An 18230-nucleotide genomic window follows, 5' to 3' on the forward strand; every position below is an offset into this window, starting at 1 on the left:
TCTAGGCTAAGAAGGAATTGGGAGAATGGGAAATAAAACCGCTGTGTAAAATTTGTGTAAAATTTCTCATATGATGTATAAGATCAAAAACCATTGCCCCAATAGACAAGTGAGTCAAAGGATATGAAGTGTTCTCAAGAGAACTGCATTAACAATCATGTGAAAGAATGCTCCAAATCATTGATAAGAGACATACACATCAATACAACCCTGAGGTTTCACCTCATACTCAGCAAACTGGTAAAAATGACAAAAAATGTCAATAGTCAATGCTGGGGGGGAAGTGGAAAGATAGGTAGGTACACTGTTGGTGGAACTGTAAATCAGCACAATTGCTTTGGAAAGCAATTTGGAACTATGCAAATAAAGTGATAAAAGTATATCCATACTCTTTGACCCAGAGAGTCCACTACTAAGCTTACACTCCAAACAGAAGAAAAGTCCCATATACACCAAAACATTTATAGCATTTTTGAGGTAGCAAAGAATCGGGAGAAAAAGTGGATACTCATCATTAGGTAAACATCTAAACAAACTGTGGTATGTGAATGTAATGGAATATTACTGTGCTGTAAGAAATGGCAAATATGATGACCACAGAGAAGCAAGGAAAGATTCATATGAAAAACCAATGCAGAGTAAAGTACTCAAAGCTAAGAAAACAACATACACAATGACTACAAAATAAATGAAAAGAACAACTACCACAAAACAATCAACAGTGAATGCTGCAAAGAAAAAAGTGAATGCTGAAAAATTACAAAGCATGCCTCCAAAGAAATGATATGAGAAGACATCCCCACCTCACTCCTCTGCAGAAGTAGGAGGCCCACATGCATATATTTTTAGACTTTTTTGATATACTGACCTGTCTTGATTTTTTTTCCCATTAAAAATATTATCTGTTATATATAAGATGGTTCTTTGGGAAGGTAGAAGAGGAGGGCTACTGGGTAAAATTTTGATTATATAAAAAACAAAATAGCAATAAAAATCTATTTTATAAAAAAAATACTTAAGACCAAAAGTCATTCTTCAATTGATATTTGGGTCAAAGGATATGAAAAAAGTGTTCTCAAAAGAATTACAAGCTATTAATAAGCACATGAAGTAATGTTCCAAATAACTAATAACTTAAGAAACAAAAATTAAAACAACCCTGTGGTTTCACTTCACACTCTGCAAACTGGCAAAGATGATAAAAATGGCAATAATCAATGTTGGAAGTGTTGGGGAAAAATAGGCACACTGATATACTGTAGGTGGAACAGTGAAGTAAAACAATCATTTTGAAAAGCAATTTGGAACTATGCAAATAAAATGATAAAATTTGTTCACACCCTTTGACCCAGAGACTCCACTACTAGGTTTACACACCAAGGAGGTCAATGGAAAAAAAAAAAAGAACAAAGCTACACACACACACACACACACACACACACATCCAAATATTTAAAGCAGCACTTTTTCAGGTAGCAAAGGGAAAATAAAGTTGATGCTCATCAGGTGGGGAATGGATAAGCAAACTGTGGTACAGAAATGTTAATGAAATATCACAAGGATGAATATGACACAGAGAAGCATGAAAAGGCTTACAAGAACTGATACAAAGTGAAGTAAGCAGAACAAAGTAAACAATATTAACTATTACATCAAAGTAAATAGATAGAACCACAAAAGAACTGAAGATGAATGCTGAAAAAAGATCTTGGTCCCAAAGAAAAGATACGAACCCTGCCTGCTCCTTTTTCGGAGGGGGGAAAGGAAGAGGGATGGGGGTATGCTAAATGTGCTGTTCAAAGGTTTGGAATGTTGCATATGCTAGATATTTTTCAATGTATTGATCAGTTTTCCCCCCTTTAAATCTGTCGCTATATTTCACAGTTCCACCAACAATGTATTAGCGTGTATCTTTCCATACCCCTCCACCAACATTGATTATTCCCATCTTTTATTATCTTTGTCAATTTGTGGAGTATGAGGTAAAAACTCAGGATTCTTTTGATTTGCATTTCTCAAAGTCTTACTGATTTGGTGAATTCTTTCACATGGCTGTTAAGAGTTTGCCATTCTTTTGAGAACTGTCTGTTCATACCCTTTGATCACTTAACAATTGGCTTTTGATTGATATATTTCTGTTGGTCTATATATCTTTAATACCAAATCCTTATCAGAGGTACTTGATGGGTGTGGCTATGGGGGAAGAGATTCAGGGAAATCTAGGTGATGTAAAAACAAAAGACATTAATAAAAACTTCTTTTTTTTAAAAGAAGAGAGTAAAAGGAGGTACCATGCACAACTATGGCCAGAGGCAGGATTTAAACAAGATAGAGATATTTGTAGACGATAAAATGGCTAGCATCTATTACGTAAAAATGAAAACCTTTTTGCACAAACAAAACCAATGAAGGTAGAAGAGAAGCAGCTAACTGGGAAAAATCTTTGCAGCCAATTTCTCTGACAAAGGTCTGATATTCAAGGTAGAGGGAATTGAGATATTAACAGCAAGCGTCATTCTCAAAGTGGTCAAAGGTTGCAAACAGGCAATTCTCAAAGGAAAAGACCCAAATTATCAACAGCCATATGAAAAAAGTGCTTCAAATGACTAATAAGAGAAATACAGGGTCTCCCAACATCTCAGTGCAGTTTTAAGTGAAGAAAGCTTAAAGCTTTTCATCTTTTGTCTTCCTTGGCACTCTTAGATGTGACGTCAAGAGCTGTTTTAGTTTACGCAGAGTATTATAAAATTCAATGCAATTTTAAGCTATGAAAGAAACTGCACTGACTTTTCTAATACCCTATATAAATTAAAACAACTCTTGCCTTACATCCAAAAGTGCCAAAGAAGACAAAAAACGAAAATGGCAAAATGTTGGAGGGGCTATGGAGAAGATAGAGGCACTTATATGCTATTGGTTTATAAAACTGTGAATCAGTCTAACAATTCTAGAAAACAAACTGAAATTATACTCCAAAAGTCTTCACATACTCTTTGACACAGCAATAGTATTACTAGGAATATTCCCCTAGGAGGTCAAAGACATGGAAAGCTCCCATAAACACACAAAAGTATTTAGCGCAGCACTTTGGGTAGTAGCAAAGAATTGGCAAATGACTAAACAAACTGAGGTATGAATATAAGAAAATATTGTGCCCTAAGAAATCAATATGAATGATTCAGAGAAACCTGGGGAGATTCTAATGAGCTAATGGCAGAGTGGAATAAGCAGAAGCAGAAAGATTTACATAAGACCAAATTATTTGAAGGGAAAAAAAGTAAAGACTTCCCAGCTCTGATCAATGCAGTGGCCAATGATGACTTCCAAAAATTGATGTTTATCCCACTTCTCCACAGAGAGGCCTAGATGTTCAGGCCTAGCCAATGTATTAATTTGTTTTGTTTGATTATACTTATTTGTTACAAGGGATGGGGTCAGTACGAAAAAAGGGGGAAAAGTATAAATACAACATTTTTAGAAGAATATATTATGTGGCTTAAGACTGGCTGGTATAAAAATGTAAATGTAAAAACAAAGTCTCCAGAAGAACTCGACTGGCCCTTCTCTTCAACCCGCAAGAGAAGAACTGAGTTAACCTCAACCCAGGAAATTTATTCCTTCAAGAGATTATGTTGCTTCATGACTAAGGTGAAAACGTATTTAATAGGAATGAATGTGTAGAACCTATATAAAACTGTATGCTGCCTCAGGGAGGGAGTGGGGAGGGAGGGGGGAAGGAGAGGGAGGGAGGGGAGAAGAATCTAAGATATATGGAAGTGATTGTAGAACACTGAAAACAAATAAAATAAAAAAAATAAAAAAATAAAAAAGAGATTATGTTGCTTGCCCAGAAAAAGGTGCCACTAAGAAGTAAAATAGGTGAGACCATGGAGGAATCCATAATATCATCAGCCAGTGTAAGCAAAGGAAAGTAGACCTAAAAAATCACCATCATGAGTTTTCTGGATATCTAGAGGCTATAATGCCCCATGCCTTTTAAAAAAATTTTTTACTGTTACCTTGTTTTTTTTATACCAACAAAATTTCCCCCAGTATCCCTTCCCCACCCAGAGAGTCATTCCATGTAATAAATATTTTTAAGAAAAGAAAATAACCAGCAAGACAATTCACTACACATCAAAAAAGTCTAAAAATATATGCAGTGTTCTACATATCTCTTCTTTGGGGGCCTGCTTGTTCTTTGTCATTTTGCAGCACTCACTGTTGATTGTTTTGTGGTAGCTGTTCTTTTCATTTACTTTGTAGTCATTGTGTATGTTGTTTTCTTGGCTCTGAGTACTTCACTCTGCATCAGTTTTTCATGTGAGTTTTTCCATGCTTCTCGGTGGTCTTATAGCACAGTAATATTCCATTACATTTATGTACCACAGTTTGTTTAGTTGTTTCCCCAATGATGAGTATCCACTTTTTCTCCAATTCTTTGCTATCACAAAAAAAATGCTGTAAAAATGGTATATATGGGACCTTTCTTCTTAGCAATGACCTGTTTGGAGTGTTAAGCCTAGTAGTGGAGTCTCTGGGTCAAAGAGTATGTATATACTTACACTGACTATTACCACCCTTTGTCATCTTTACCAGTTTGTTGAGTGTAAGGTAAAACCTGGGGGTTGTGTTGATATGCATTTCTCTTATCATTAGTGATTTGGTATATTCTTTCACATGATTGTTATCAGTTTGCAGTTCTTCTTTGGAGAACACTTTGCTCATATCCTTTGACCCCTAATCTATGAGAGAATGGCTTTTGGCCCCAAGTCTTCTTATATTCAAAGTTGCTAGAAATTCCAACAGAAGAAGAGTCCATGCAGTTTTGAAAACAAGCAATTAAGGAGCCAGGCAAAAATCCAAGACCACCTTCCAGGAAAGAACCAAACCTCTGACCTGACCTTTAAAGATTTTTTACTAGTGAATATAGAGCATAGGAAGACTTATACAAACTGATACAAAGTGAAGTAAATAGAACCAGGAAAGAAATACATATATTGACCACAATGTAAACGGGAAGAACAACATTAACAATCAAAAAGCTTAATGTTGGAAAACTAAACTGACCACATTAGACCCCAAAGAAAAGACAAAAGGTACGTACACCCTCCTGTTTGGGGTCCTTTGCACAGGTAGGGGAAGGAATATGGAACACTGTACATAATAACAGACTTTTCCTGTGTTGGTTAGTTTTGCTAAACTGGTTTTTCCCTCTATTTTTTATTCCTTTTATGAGGGATGATTCTTTGGGAGAAAGGACACATATGAAGAAATGTGGATGGGGTGAAAATAAAAGATAACAAAAATCCATTTTTAAAAAGTATGAGATTCGGATTTAACCAAGGATAGTTCCAGAGAAAATTCCATAGAAGGGTCAGTAATTCACCACTGTCAATAAAAGCAGAAGATTAGGCAGTCAGATGATTCTAGGTAGGTAGCACAGACAGACATCTTTAACAAAAATCTGGACTTAATAGTCATTGATAGTCATATCCTCTTCTCTTCCAGAAAATCTGGCAATTAGTGATTGTCAGGAATCCTCTAGCAGTCAAACTAACATAGCATTGGGGAGTATCAAATGGACTGTTAGATTTCAAAAGCTGGGGGAAAGGTTTACAAAGATCTAGCCAGTATTTACTGTGCTTGGGGATTGGGGTGGGGTCAGGGGAAGACATGGGAGGCAAAAGGCAGTTTGGTGGCTCAATGGATAGAACACTGGGCCTAGAATCAGGAGGACATGAATTCAAATCTGGCCTCAGACACAACAGTTGTGTGATCTTGTGCAACTCACTTAACCTCTCTTTGCTTTAATTCACTGGAAAAGGAAAAGACAAACTACTCCATTATCTCTGCAAAATAACAAACAAAAAACCCAGGGACAGCAGTAGTATACTGTGGTCCATGGGGTCACAAAGAGTAAGAAACAAATGAATGATTGAAGAACAAGGGAGGTAAAAATTCTGAGAAAGGAAGTAGGAGTCCTACTGGTGAAAACTGAAGCCCTGAGAAAAGAACTTGTAAAGGTATACAATCGGAACAGATCCCAGGAGAACCTTGAATCCAAGGCACAATGAGAACTGTGAGAAGGGATGGGTAAAAGTGTGAGGAAGCTAGAAGTGACCTAGCAGGTATTCTAGTCAAGTTTATAAGGCAGGAACTTTTAAAACAGAGCATCAAAAGTGCCAAGCTAAGGGGTGGGAGGAAGAATGATAAAGAAAGCATCAACTACTGCTGACTGATGTACCCAGATTGTAAATGAGCCTCAGGAAGAATCTGGGAAATGTGGATGGAGGAAGGCTGAGTCTCATCTTAGAATTCAGATAGCCCTTCAGCACTTGGGAGGGGTGGAAAAGAAAGTAGAAAAGAAAGCAAAATGAGAAGGAGGAACACAGGAAACCAAGCCCTGGGTGGGGACTTGATGGCAATTCATACTTAGAAAGATAGATTTGTCTTTTAACATCTGAGGGATAGAAAATCTGTTCAAGCTATGAAAGCCACCTATATCACCAAAGGGAAGACAGTCATTTGAGCACCAGGTCTAGCTAAATTTAGAAAGGCTCAGCTCTGTATGTAAGGTTGGCCACAACTCGTGAGGACTGTCTACTATGACGCAGGATTGAAATCTGTCAACAGAGGTAATGCCTACCAAAATGTAGCCAGGAAAATATCCACAAGATAGAAATGGTAGACCACACCCCCAGTCAGGATGCCTCCATTTTGAGTGAATGTTGTCACATAGCAGAGACCCTAGAATTGGGAATAATTTCCCCATGTAAAGTACTTGGCCTTCAGCAGTTCTTTTATCTGAGCCAGACAGAACGTTTAAGATTCTATGTGTATTAAGGGAAAAAAACAAACAAAACTATCCCATACCTGCTTCACCAAGAGATGGCATCACTATTTTTAGTCCAGTTAGGGAAACACATCTGGTCATTTATAGATTATTCTCTAGAATAGTCAGAAAGCCAGCACGGCTATGAAAGCTAGTTTGCATTAAGTGAAGACGCACAGTGAAAAAATCACCTACCTGGGCAACAAAGGAGAAACTATTCAAAAGCAGGTAATCCCAAAGACAAAGAAAAGCACTGGGCTCTGTGAATCTGTGAATCACCCTTCTTAGTCTATCACCCATGGTACACTGACATCTGCCCTAGTCTGATTCTTTTCTTGGCCATGATAAGCTTAACTTCAACCCAAGTGCCTATAAAGTGTTGCCAAAACCCAGTTTACTGGGAGCTGAAAATCCACTGTTACTCTAAGAGGTCCTCAGTAAGACATTCCACTCCAATCATGGTTTATAGTCCTATAGCTTCTTAGCAGAAAAGCAATGCTGGGGATGCACAAGCTGTGAACTAGACAGCAGCAACATCTTGAAATATACTATGAGGCCTCTTGGTAAACTGAAAACATTGGTGGAATCCCTGCTGCCACTTAAGACTGGAGAGATGACAGCAAACGATTACATGGTGAAGGTCAGGGGTGGGGAGAAGAAGATAGGTGAATTTTGGAAACTATCAACAGTTGTGCTTAATTTGGGTTTCAAACAGAATTCCAGTATAATTAAATGGATGGTATTTGGACATTTGGAAATACATACTGCTGATCACAAGGAGCCAGCAGAATTTCGGAAGGTCAAACTAACCGTCATTTCCTTTTTCAATAGTATTATTAGACTGATGACTTAAATTCTGAAATACTGTTGCACAATGCCAAAATGTAGTTTGGTCAAGACGGATGACAAAATCTCACATTAGATCTTTGGGGCCAAGATGAAAAAGTGGGGGTTCTCTCATGGCTATGATGATCAGAAAAGGCTTCCCAGAAGAGCAGAGCTGAAGCTTGAAAGATGGCCATGGGCCCAGAGACTGGGGATGAGGCTGTCCTGGACAAATACACAGCAATGGGGAAGAGTTCAATCTGACTAGAGCTTGTAGCATTCAAGGAGAAGAGTCAAAGATAAGACTAAAAAAGGTTGGAACTAGGTAGTGAAGTGTTTTTTAATAGCACATGATCTGCACTTTAGCCAGTGGGGAATGAGAAACTTCAACAAACCTAAGGCCCATGGATTTGTTTTTAAATATTTTGATGACTGTATTTTTGATAGTTGATTTCCTTTGTTGAAAAAAAAGATAAAAGAAAAGTGTGGATTAAATGACCATACAATTGGATGGTTTCCTAGCAGGTAGATCTATCAACATGCTCATTCTCTTGCAGCACCCCTGAAGGCCCTGAGCTGTGAAGCTCAACATCAACACTGCTGAGATGATCTGCTTATTTAATTTACATCCAGCAAATCTGGAAAGCTACTTTCACACAGACATCGCTGCAAACTTGCCGTCAGTAGAAGTGTTAATGCAGAGGCGAAATGACCACCTGTCAGGATGCTGCCAAGGATTCCCCTGTGGAGTAGGTCACAGTAGAGGATCTCTAAGGTCTCTTCCGACTCCAGGATTTTACACATAGTGCCAAATGAGTGGCAAATAGTGCTAACTGACTGGCATGATGAGTGCAACAGAAGCCAGAGTGGCTGGGCAAGGGGTGGGGAAAGAAATAGCTGCAGGGTTGACAGTCTGTAGTCGGGCCAAAGGAGCCTTAGTTCTAATTCTACCCCCCGCCAGAGTCAGAGCCTCACATTTCTTCCACTGCCCATACAATGTGCTAAAAAAGAACAAGGAATTTGGATTTAGAGTCAAAAAGCCTGAGTTAGAAGTGACATGAAGCCTGTAAATGGCAAAAATTAGGGTTTGATGAAATCACTTACCCTTCTCAACCAGTTTCTCCATCTGTAAAATGGGGACAATGTACACTGCCTTCTCCACTAGAAGGAAAGCATCATATAAGTATAATCTATTATTTTAAACTAACTGAGGGCAAAGGCCACATGAGGACACCCATAGGATCTATAAGACTATTTCTTATCCAGGTGGCCGGAAACATAGGATTCCTCTCACTTCCAGCTACAGCTTATCCAAGGAGTCCTTGGATAAGGAGAAATGACTTGACTGCTTCCTTAGGGGTTAAGACTACAAAATTATTAGGGCAAGATTCTGAATTCCTGGGTTCTCTAACTCTACCCTAGAGGTACTAAGCTACTGGACCTCTCTGAGCCTCATTTCTTCAAAACACAAGGAAGAAGACATGAAGAAAAGGGAGAAAAATCCCTTCTTGTACTTGGAATTCTGGGAGGATAGAGATGGAACTAAGAATTACCATTAGCGAGTACAGTCCTGCTCACTCAACAAGGGAAGACCTTGATAGGCCAGGCTCTGACTATACCTTTTGCTCTTACCTCAGTAGGTGCACACATTGCCTAGAGTACTTTAGAACTGCAAGGTTGGAAGGCCCTTGAGGTCACCCAATCCCTTAACTCAAATGGTTGGTTACCAGATAGCCACTACTCTAACTTCTGTAGTCATGGCAAACTTGCTACCTCACAGCTCATTTCAATTTTGGTTAAACAACAAAGTTCCAAATGGAAATCCACCTCCTCATGACTTCTACCAACTCCACCCCAGCTTTGACCTGTGAAAAATAACCTATCTTTCTATAGCATATCTTTTGGACCCCACACCTCTATGAAATAAATACTACAGGCATCATTAGTCCCATTTTACAGATTAAGATCTTGAGGCTTAAGAAGGTGGCTTCGCCAAGTTATCAGACAGGATTTGAACCTAAGTCCAGAGCTCTACCTAACAGGACAGCCCTTCAGATGTTTGCAAACAGTTATATCCCATTAGATTATAAACTTCTTGAGTGATACCAGTGTCTTTTGCCTACTTTTGTGGCTGGCTGCCAGCCCTCCCCTCCCAGCACAGTACATGGCACATGGCAGGCACTTAATAAATAAATGTTTTTTGACTTGAATATCCTGCCAATAATTTGCCTCTCCTTTTTTCTTTTCCAAGATGCTGCTCTGTGTAGTATCCTATTCCCCTCAACTCTTTCATGTTTGCCAAGTTATACATCTATGTGGAAATCTACCAAGAATCCTTTTTCCTTCTATGTGCTGTTATGTAGGTGGCTCCTCTATTACTGCACTCCAGTTGAAGGTCTCAGAAACACAAAAGTTCATTATCTGTCATCTTGTCCAAAGACCAAGCTCACTTTGTTCCCCCTGAACAATGATCCAGATGTGTGTGTTAGCCTTGAACTCCCAGTTATGTTCTTCTGGGAAATACTGGGCATTTCTCTGTTCTATTTCACTGTTCTATTATAGTCAGTGTCTTCCTAACATCTAGGTTTATCATTTAAACTAAAAAAAGAAGGGGAGGGGGGGGAAAAGACAACCCAAATGAATAATCATGATCAAATCATCAAGTTTCTAGCCAAAGAAGTCTGCCTAGTTCATGTGAAAAACATTCGGTCCCTACACAAAAAGCTATCGTTCCATTGCCTGGCTTAAACCTGGTTTTGAATAATAAATCCACCTGATAGCATCTAAATACCTAGTCATTTATTTTCCTTATCATCCTCTCACTTACAAAGTCAGTACTTTCAAAAGAAATGAGATGAAAGCATCACTTATGCTGGTGTGCCTTCTCCCTCTCCCAATCCCTAAAGTCCTTTGGCTAGCGGCCTAATTCTTCATTCTTGGAGATCCTTTCAGGTTTCTTCTGCTTGTAGTATTTATTCCCTCATAAATCACTGGAAATGGGGAGCAGGCCAGCAAGTGGGCTAAATCTCTGCAGGCTCTCTGTCACATCTTGGGTACATTTGCCAAGATGAAAGTCTGATTTCCTACTGGATATATCAGGTACACAGTCACCTGGGTACTGCTGCCATGCAGGGGAGTCACAGGGACAGATGAAGATCTAGGTGGCTAACTTGTGTCAGTGATGGGATTCCTCCACTTGGCAGTGCCCGTGAAGTCACTCCCTTATGCCACGGAGCACTGTCTCTTTTTGCTGAGAGGATCCAGATCCAAGTTCTATGGGAAAAGCCTCCCTAGTTTTAGGAGTTTATTTCTTCACATCCCCCCTGTACCACATTCTTCTACTCCATGACTCTTGGCTTTGGTTTCAGGTCATCCCTTTCTCCACCCCACACCTTGTTCCTAGATGATTTTTTCATCCCATCTACTCAGCCAACTAGCATTTCAAGTGCCTACTACATACATGGCAGGCACTGGAGATTCAAAGACAAAAAACAAAACCTCAAGGAGCTTATGTTCTATTGAGGAGGGAAGACAACACACAAACAGAAAAATATCAAAATATATGCAAGGAAAAACAATGATTTCTGGAGAGAAAGTAGAACACGAATGAAGAAGTCAGGGATCTGATAAGTCAGAGGGGAAGAGGAAGTATATTTCAGGCAGACAAGTCAGCCTAAGCAAAGGCAAGGTAATGGGAGATGGAATGTCACATGGAACAAAGCTAATTTGGATAATTCTGTGCAGAGCACAGAAGGATAGGCCAGGGGCCTGATCAGTGCAGGCTTCTACACGCCCAACAGAAGAGTTTGCATGATGCCCTAAAGGCAATGGGCACCAGAGCTGCATCAGAGTTTGGGGAGCTGTGTTCTTAAATAAGCAATTGCACAATCCCTGCTAATCACTGGAAGAGTTCCCTCAGTTGCCATACTTCCTCATATTTTTGCATTAGGGTTAATACTTTCTAGTGCATTTAGAGTCCTTAGAAGATCACTCTGAAAACTCCCATAGTAAACAATTTGCCTCCACATCAACTGCTTGCTACAGACAGTGAGGCAGACGCTTTTGCTACTTAAGCTGGACTGAATCACACTCTTTCAGACTTTTTTGCCAACCTGCCCAGGCATGGCCCACTAGTTGCCAACACCAGGCCTGAATCCTCAAAAATATATCACCTCTTATTGGCTGCACCCATTTGTTGCTGGATCCCAGGGACCAAACATTTTAGTGCCACATGGTGTTTGTTCTAAGGCCTCAGCACTCTTCCCCTAGGATGGGACTATAGTATCTACCCTGGGAAGGTAAGATTTCTACAGCCTTTCTTCTTCCCATTTCCCAAACCAATCCCACACAGCTCCAAGTCATTCCATTCAGGCCACCTCAACACAGATGGTTTACCTGGCTGCTTACAACTATTGTGGGTACTTATTTGTATGTTTCTATTCATATTCTAGTCAATCTGGGGGCTCCCTCAGGGCAGGGATTCCCTCTCTTTCTCCCTGCAGTCAGATTAGACTTAGCACATGTGGAGTAGTACTAGGATCTTACAGATGAGTCCAGAACACCCCCTCTCCTCCAGAGAAGCAGGGAATCACACTCTTAGAACTAAAAGGCACTTTGAATATCACCTAGTCCACATCCTTCATCTTTGGGAGACACAGATATAGCCCATTACTGTCTAAGCAACAGGACCTGCTCTGGCCTCCTAGAGGAAGAGGATCCAAGGGATTGGACCTGCTGCCCCAGAAATAGCCTCAGTTTAAGGCCAGAAACCAAGTCTCCTGACTTCCTTCCCCCTAACCCACCACCCTCATTGGATTTTGGTGACATAATACGGAGAGGAACTATATCCCATAAGCTGCTCCAAGCCTCCCTCCGCGCCCCCACCCTCCTAAGTCCTAGGGACTCACAAAGACAGCAGCAGAGAGAAGCCAGCGATGTGGAGGTTCCTCTGGGCGCGAAACAACTTCATGTGGAAGTGTTCCATGGCCCCAGGGTTATTCTGGAGATTCACCTTCTCTGTCACGTCATCGTACTTCCTAATCTCCCGCACAGCATCTGTTGGGGAGCATGAGAGGAAACAGGAAGGGGCTCAACCACAGCGCAGTGAGTCAAGGCTGCAGTGTTAGGCCATGACGCATGTTTGCTGGTCCCAGTTCATTCAAGTTCCACTGTCTTCTCAGCAGAACTCATCTTAGTGAGCCTCTCTTTGATACATACAGATCTTCTGGAAAACCAGCACCAAAACATATCCTCCCAATCCCCCTACTGAAAGATTTAGGAAATCATCAATTCCCAAAGAATCTGAAACTCTCTCTCCCTCACCTCCATCTCCACCCAAGGATGGCAAGTCTATGCCATCAGAAACATGTTTTAACTGTGGATGAGAACTGGTGTGATAATAATAGTACGGGTTTCCTCTTCCCATGTCTGACCTGGAAAAGCCCAGCCTTAAACTAAATCAGTCATGTTTTTGGAACGATATCTCTGGGGAAGTGACAGTGGGTTGGTCACAAGAGAAGACAGGGAAGATGTCTGCCTAAGAACGAAGGAGGAGCTCCCTAGAGAACCACTTTAAAAATGAGAGGTATGCAGTTCCAAAGGACCTGTGTTGAAAAATGCTATCCACCTTACGAGAAAGAACTGATGAACCCTAGGTACTGATTAAAGCAGACTTTTCACTTTCTGTATTTTTCTTGCTTTTTTTTTTGCAATATTGCTAATATGGAAATGTTTTGAATGCCTTCATATGTATAACTGAAATCATATTGCTTTCCCCCTCAGTGGGTGAGGGATGGGAGAGATGGATAATTTGGAACTCAAAATTTGAAAAAAAAAATGTTAAAAATAATTGAAAACATTGTTTTAAAACTGGAGGTCATCTTTTAAAAACATGTTGGTTAAAAAAAGTTAATAAAAAACGCAATCCCATTCCATCATATGAAAAAATTCTCCTCCTCTGGGAGAGCTTTCATTTTTTCCTTTGGTCTAGAGCTTTCTCAGAGAATTGCCCAGGGGCATTAAGATCTGAGTGACTAGCTTAAAATTCACCCACAAGTCAAAAGCAGGCCTTAAACCCAGATCTGCTTGACCCCAAGACCAGCCCTTTATCCCAAATGTCTTCAGACTAAGTTGTAAGGTGATAGTAGGGCCACACCTACCAAACCCTGCAGTGTCTGGCACAGTAACAGCCTCCATGAACAATCAAACCATCCATATCACATCTAGGGCTTAACTGCCCCTCATCACACACACCCCATACTTGGATATACCTGAATCAATCTGAATAGAGTAACTTTGTGGAAACCCAGGCAATGCCTAAGTTAGAGGATGAAAGCCCCAAAATGAAGTCCAATAGTCAAAGGATTTCATGTGTCATTATCTACCACATGGCCTAATTTTTCTCTAATCTTTCCCTACCACTATTTCCCCTTACCTAAGGGGTCCAATTAAATTTGCTAAGAAGTATCAACAGAGTGGAATGAGAACCCAAAGTAATTTGTTAATAAATGGCTCCCTCATCCACCTACCTCCCTTCAAACTTGGCCTCTGAATGACTTCAGAAGCAAAAGGAAGTCATCTCATCCAGTAGTCCCTGTTGAGATAGGTAGTAGGCCCAGAATGGATCTCCCATCAATTATTAGATATATAGTAATAAATAGCTATATTTTGTTGTTGTTCAGTCATTTCAGTTGTATCCTACTCTTTGTGACCCCATTTGACGTTTCCTTAGCAAAGAGTGGTTTGCCACTTCTTTCTCCAGCTCGTTTTACAGATGAATTTGCAAGGGAATGTTCTCTTTACACACACACACACACACACACACACACACACACACACACACTCTCTCTCTCTCTCTCTCTCTCTCTCTCTCTCTCTCTCTCTCTCTCTCTCTCTCTCTGTATGACCAAAGATAGCTTAGGATTCAACTGTCATTGCTGATGAATGGCAAGGGGGGCCGGGGGAATGAGAAAGACACAAGAAGGCTGAGTAAACTGCCTGAAGGTATCCAATCGAAGTGGGATCATAAAAGTAGAGTTGGGAATCAATAATCCAAGAACTGCCAAACCCTCGATAACCCCAGGAAGGGAGACTGTATCCTACACCCAGTTCATGTGGTTTTGAATTTCCAGGTCACTGTACTAACCAAAACCCATGAAGGCAAGAATATAGGAGTACATGTGGCATCTGGATTGAGATTGAGTCAAGAGTTCCCGAAGCTACCCCACCCTCCTCTCCAAAAAATCCTGGTCTCAAAATGGTCCAAGAACAACAGAGATACTCTTTTGCCACTACCTGACTCAAAACCTTGGTAGTGAGAGTACCCTGCTTAAAAGCAGCTACCTTACAAAATACTTCTAAGTCAATGTGAATCTATAGCCATCAGTATGGTAAACAAGCAGCTGGCATTGCACATGTTTGAATACTGATGTGTCACACCCATCTTGCTAAGATGCAACCTTGCCTGGACACATCTCCTTGAATCTTGTGAATTAAGCTGCCAAGCCCTAGGAAGACAAGTAGGATAGGGGCATACTATTGTTACAGCACGGAGGTTCTTCCCTGCTTGGACTAACGGGGAAACCTGAGACCAGTTAGAGAAGCCATTAAAGCTCTTTTGGAGCAGTGACATTTTCTTCACCCCAAGGTGGGGTGTGATTTGCTCCAAGTCCCAAAGCGGGTTAAGTGATCTAGGTTCTAGTCCCAGTGGCAACATCAGCTCCCAAGTCCAATGCTTTTTCTACTCTCATTCATTGCTTTTCTTGATTCTGTTGGGAAATTTACTTTTTTTTGCCTTTCTTTTGACATAGGCTCTTCAAGGATACAAAAAAATGGGACTCTGTTTACCTTTGCAACTTTTAATGGGCCTAGCTTGTTCAATCTCTGTACCTAAAACGTGGTTACCAGAAGAAGCTTGCTCAAGTCTGGGGTCCAGATCTGTTGGACCAGTGGCTAGAACCTGGTACTAATGCGAAGGCCAGGCATCCTGGAGACCATCCAAAGCATCTATGGATCAACAGTGCCATCCCTGTTTATGAAGAATATCAGAGGACAGATGCCTAAGATATGTACAATCTGGTAAGGGGGGTGAGACACAACTGTGAAAATTAGACAAATGGAAGAAATGGAATTGTGAGAGGTTCCTATTTGGGATACTGCTCACCACGACCACATCTCTGTCACTCACCAATGAGAAGCAGCACCAGGATAACAATGAGAACCACAAAGAAGGTGTTGCCATAGCTCACCACCAGTTGCACCAGGCGGGACTTAAAGATCTTCTGCCATCTAACGAGAAAGAAACAGAAGCTGGAGATACTCAAAGTACCCTGGGATCCCTCTCAGCCCCAGATACTTTCTCAACTTTCCAGTCTGGGGAGTCTGTGCACCTGGACCGACAATTGCTTAATTACAACAGACTGACACTTCTGGAGAGAAGTATTAGGTAAGTGTTAGAACTAAGGAGAATCAGCTTGCATAAGGACCCCCAACCTCCCACATCCACCTCCATCCTAGGAACCTGGCTGCACCGCAGACACCCAAAAGTGAAAGGGGAATGGGAAGAGAAATTGGGAGGATTTCATGTAGGTGAAACACTTTATCTAAAAAATATGAAAAGCAGATGGCTCTGCCTCCCTTTATGAAGAATCATTCCACTAGGGAAGCCCTGGAGGTCCTATCAATTAGCCACCAAACCTATACACGTAGGTCATGGGGCTCAGCATTGCACAATTCATCATAAAGGCACCTTGAGCTCTGAAGTTGATCACTCAATAGGCTGTACCTTTTGGGAGAAATGAAAGGAATGCAGAGCAGCAGCACAGCAAAGACCTCTGCATAGAGGAAGGTAGCAACCGCAGTCCACTGAAGACTCATCCTTAGTCACTAGTTGGTTTTGACCTGGAGGCAGAATAGACCAACCTCTGAAATGTCTGAAAAGATTTGAGGAAACACAGGCCATGAGAAAGGGGTGGAGGTGAGGAGCTGATCAATGAGCAACAAATTCTTGAAGAAACTGTGCTGATCCATACCTCACCAATCCTTCTTCTCAGCTTTAAAAACCATACTACGTTCCTTCAAACAGGAATTAAAACAAGCAAGTGAATTAAGCCACATTAACATAGCTGGGGGAACCTATCAACAACTTCTAAAGGACCAGGGGACCCCTTGGTTCTGGTAAATAAATTAATCTACTACATAATTTACTGAAGTCTTCAGAGTATGGGTTTTAAAAGCCCCAAACACATGAACAGACAGTGTGATTCACAGGACTACTATGTCCCTTAAACCAGGCACCCAAGTAGAATCTTGAGATGCCAGAAGTCAAAACTAACTGACTTCCGGTGGGAAAAGCACTAAAGAGGATGTGTTTGATTCCCAAAACAGGCACCTGAGTGACTCTGGGTAGGCCATTTAATCTCGCCGGGTTTTATTTTATTTTTCCAATTTGTATAATACAATAACAAATTAATAACGATAATAACCGCAGTCTCTATTTACATGGAGATATAAAGTTTTGCAAATCACTTCGCACAGATTTGGTAAAATGAATTAATTGGAGTAGATGACTTGGGCCCCTGCAAAGGAGAATCTGGAAATGGCTAGGTCTTCCAGATAGGCCAGAATAAGGTCCCCTTCTCTCCAAACAAGTAACCCTACTCCACCCCTCTGTTGGAACCTGATCAGGGCCCTCTGACTATGCAGCAGAAACCCTTCGCTCACGCCCTCACTAAATGCACCTCCTGACCAATTTTCCCCGGCACTCTGCGACAGATCTGGTTAGCTGGCAATGCCAGGACGCAGGCCTAGCTCCGCTCCCTGGGGCCGAAGGGGTCCTGCTCCCTTGGCAGCAGCCACCCCCACCGCCTGCGCGGCCTCGGCCGTCTCCCAGTACCCTACCCCCTCCCCGCCCAGGCATCGGGACGTCCCCTGTCCCCCCTCCTCTCCGGTCTTCAGCTCCACGCTCGTCCGAAGCGAGGGGGCCGCCACCTTCAGGGCCCGGTAGCTTCACGGGGGTCCTTTCCCTTAGTTCATGGCTCCCCCCTCAACTTCTGGCTGGCCCCCTGGCCGGGTCGGACCCGCCCTCTTCTCACCTGCGCGCCTCGGCACCACAGCCGTAAGATTTGAGTGCCCGAACTCAGTATTCTCCCACCCAAATTCCGCCCCTCAGCCTTGTGTCCACAGACCGGAAATCGGAAGTTGGAGGGTCAGGCCCCGCCTCCTGTGCAGTCTTCCACCAACCACCGCACCGCTTCCACCTACTGCTACAGCAGCCTCGGAGGGCAGGTAGGAAAGCGTGAGTGCGGGAATGCGCATGCCCAGGAAAGGGGCCAGAGGGCGCTCTCTACCGATGACGACACCCCTGAGGGCGGGGCCAGCCGGGGGTGGGAGGGGTGGGAAATGGCCTCTCTAGTCAACTGAGTCCTCCAATATCTCTATGATTTCGGAGGCGAGGCGGGGAGTAGCTAGAAGCGTGAGGTGGGCGGGGTCTCTGTAGCCCGCGGCGGCCGAAGCAGCTGCAGCTCCTCCTCCTCCTCCTCCTCCCCCCTCCCCATCTCGCTCGCCCCCGGGG

The 18230-nt window shown here is 42.0% G+C and overlaps 1 protein-coding gene across 2 annotated transcripts in view; it reads right to left on the reverse strand.

Moving 5' to 3' along the window:
- Nucleotides 1–17987, reverse strand: part of BCAP31 (B cell receptor associated protein 31) — a 32180-nt gene extending 14193 nt beyond the window's left edge. Inside the window, exons 1-4 of one of the 2 annotated variants that reach the window (XM_072626099.1) lie at nt 17752–17987; nt 16443–16590; nt 15846–15946; nt 12568–12715 (exon numbers count right to left, since the gene is read on the reverse strand). In XM_072626099.1, coding sequence (XP_072482200.1) covers nt 12568–12715; nt 15846–15946; nt 16443–16534 — 341 coding nt within the window. In that variant the 5' untranslated portion in view covers nt 16535–16590; nt 17752–17987. The remainder of the gene's footprint in view (nt 1–12567; nt 12716–15845; nt 15947–16442; nt 16591–17751) is intronic. The other variant, XM_072626100.1, reaches the window with a different exon arrangement.
- Between the last annotated feature and the right edge of the window lie 243 nt (nt 17988–18230).

This window comes from Notamacropus eugenii, chromosome X (genome assembly GCF_028372415.1).
Source record: "Notamacropus eugenii isolate mMacEug1 chromosome X, mMacEug1.pri_v2, whole genome shotgun sequence".
NCBI lineage: Eukaryota > Metazoa > Chordata > Mammalia > Diprotodontia > Macropodidae > Notamacropus > Notamacropus eugenii.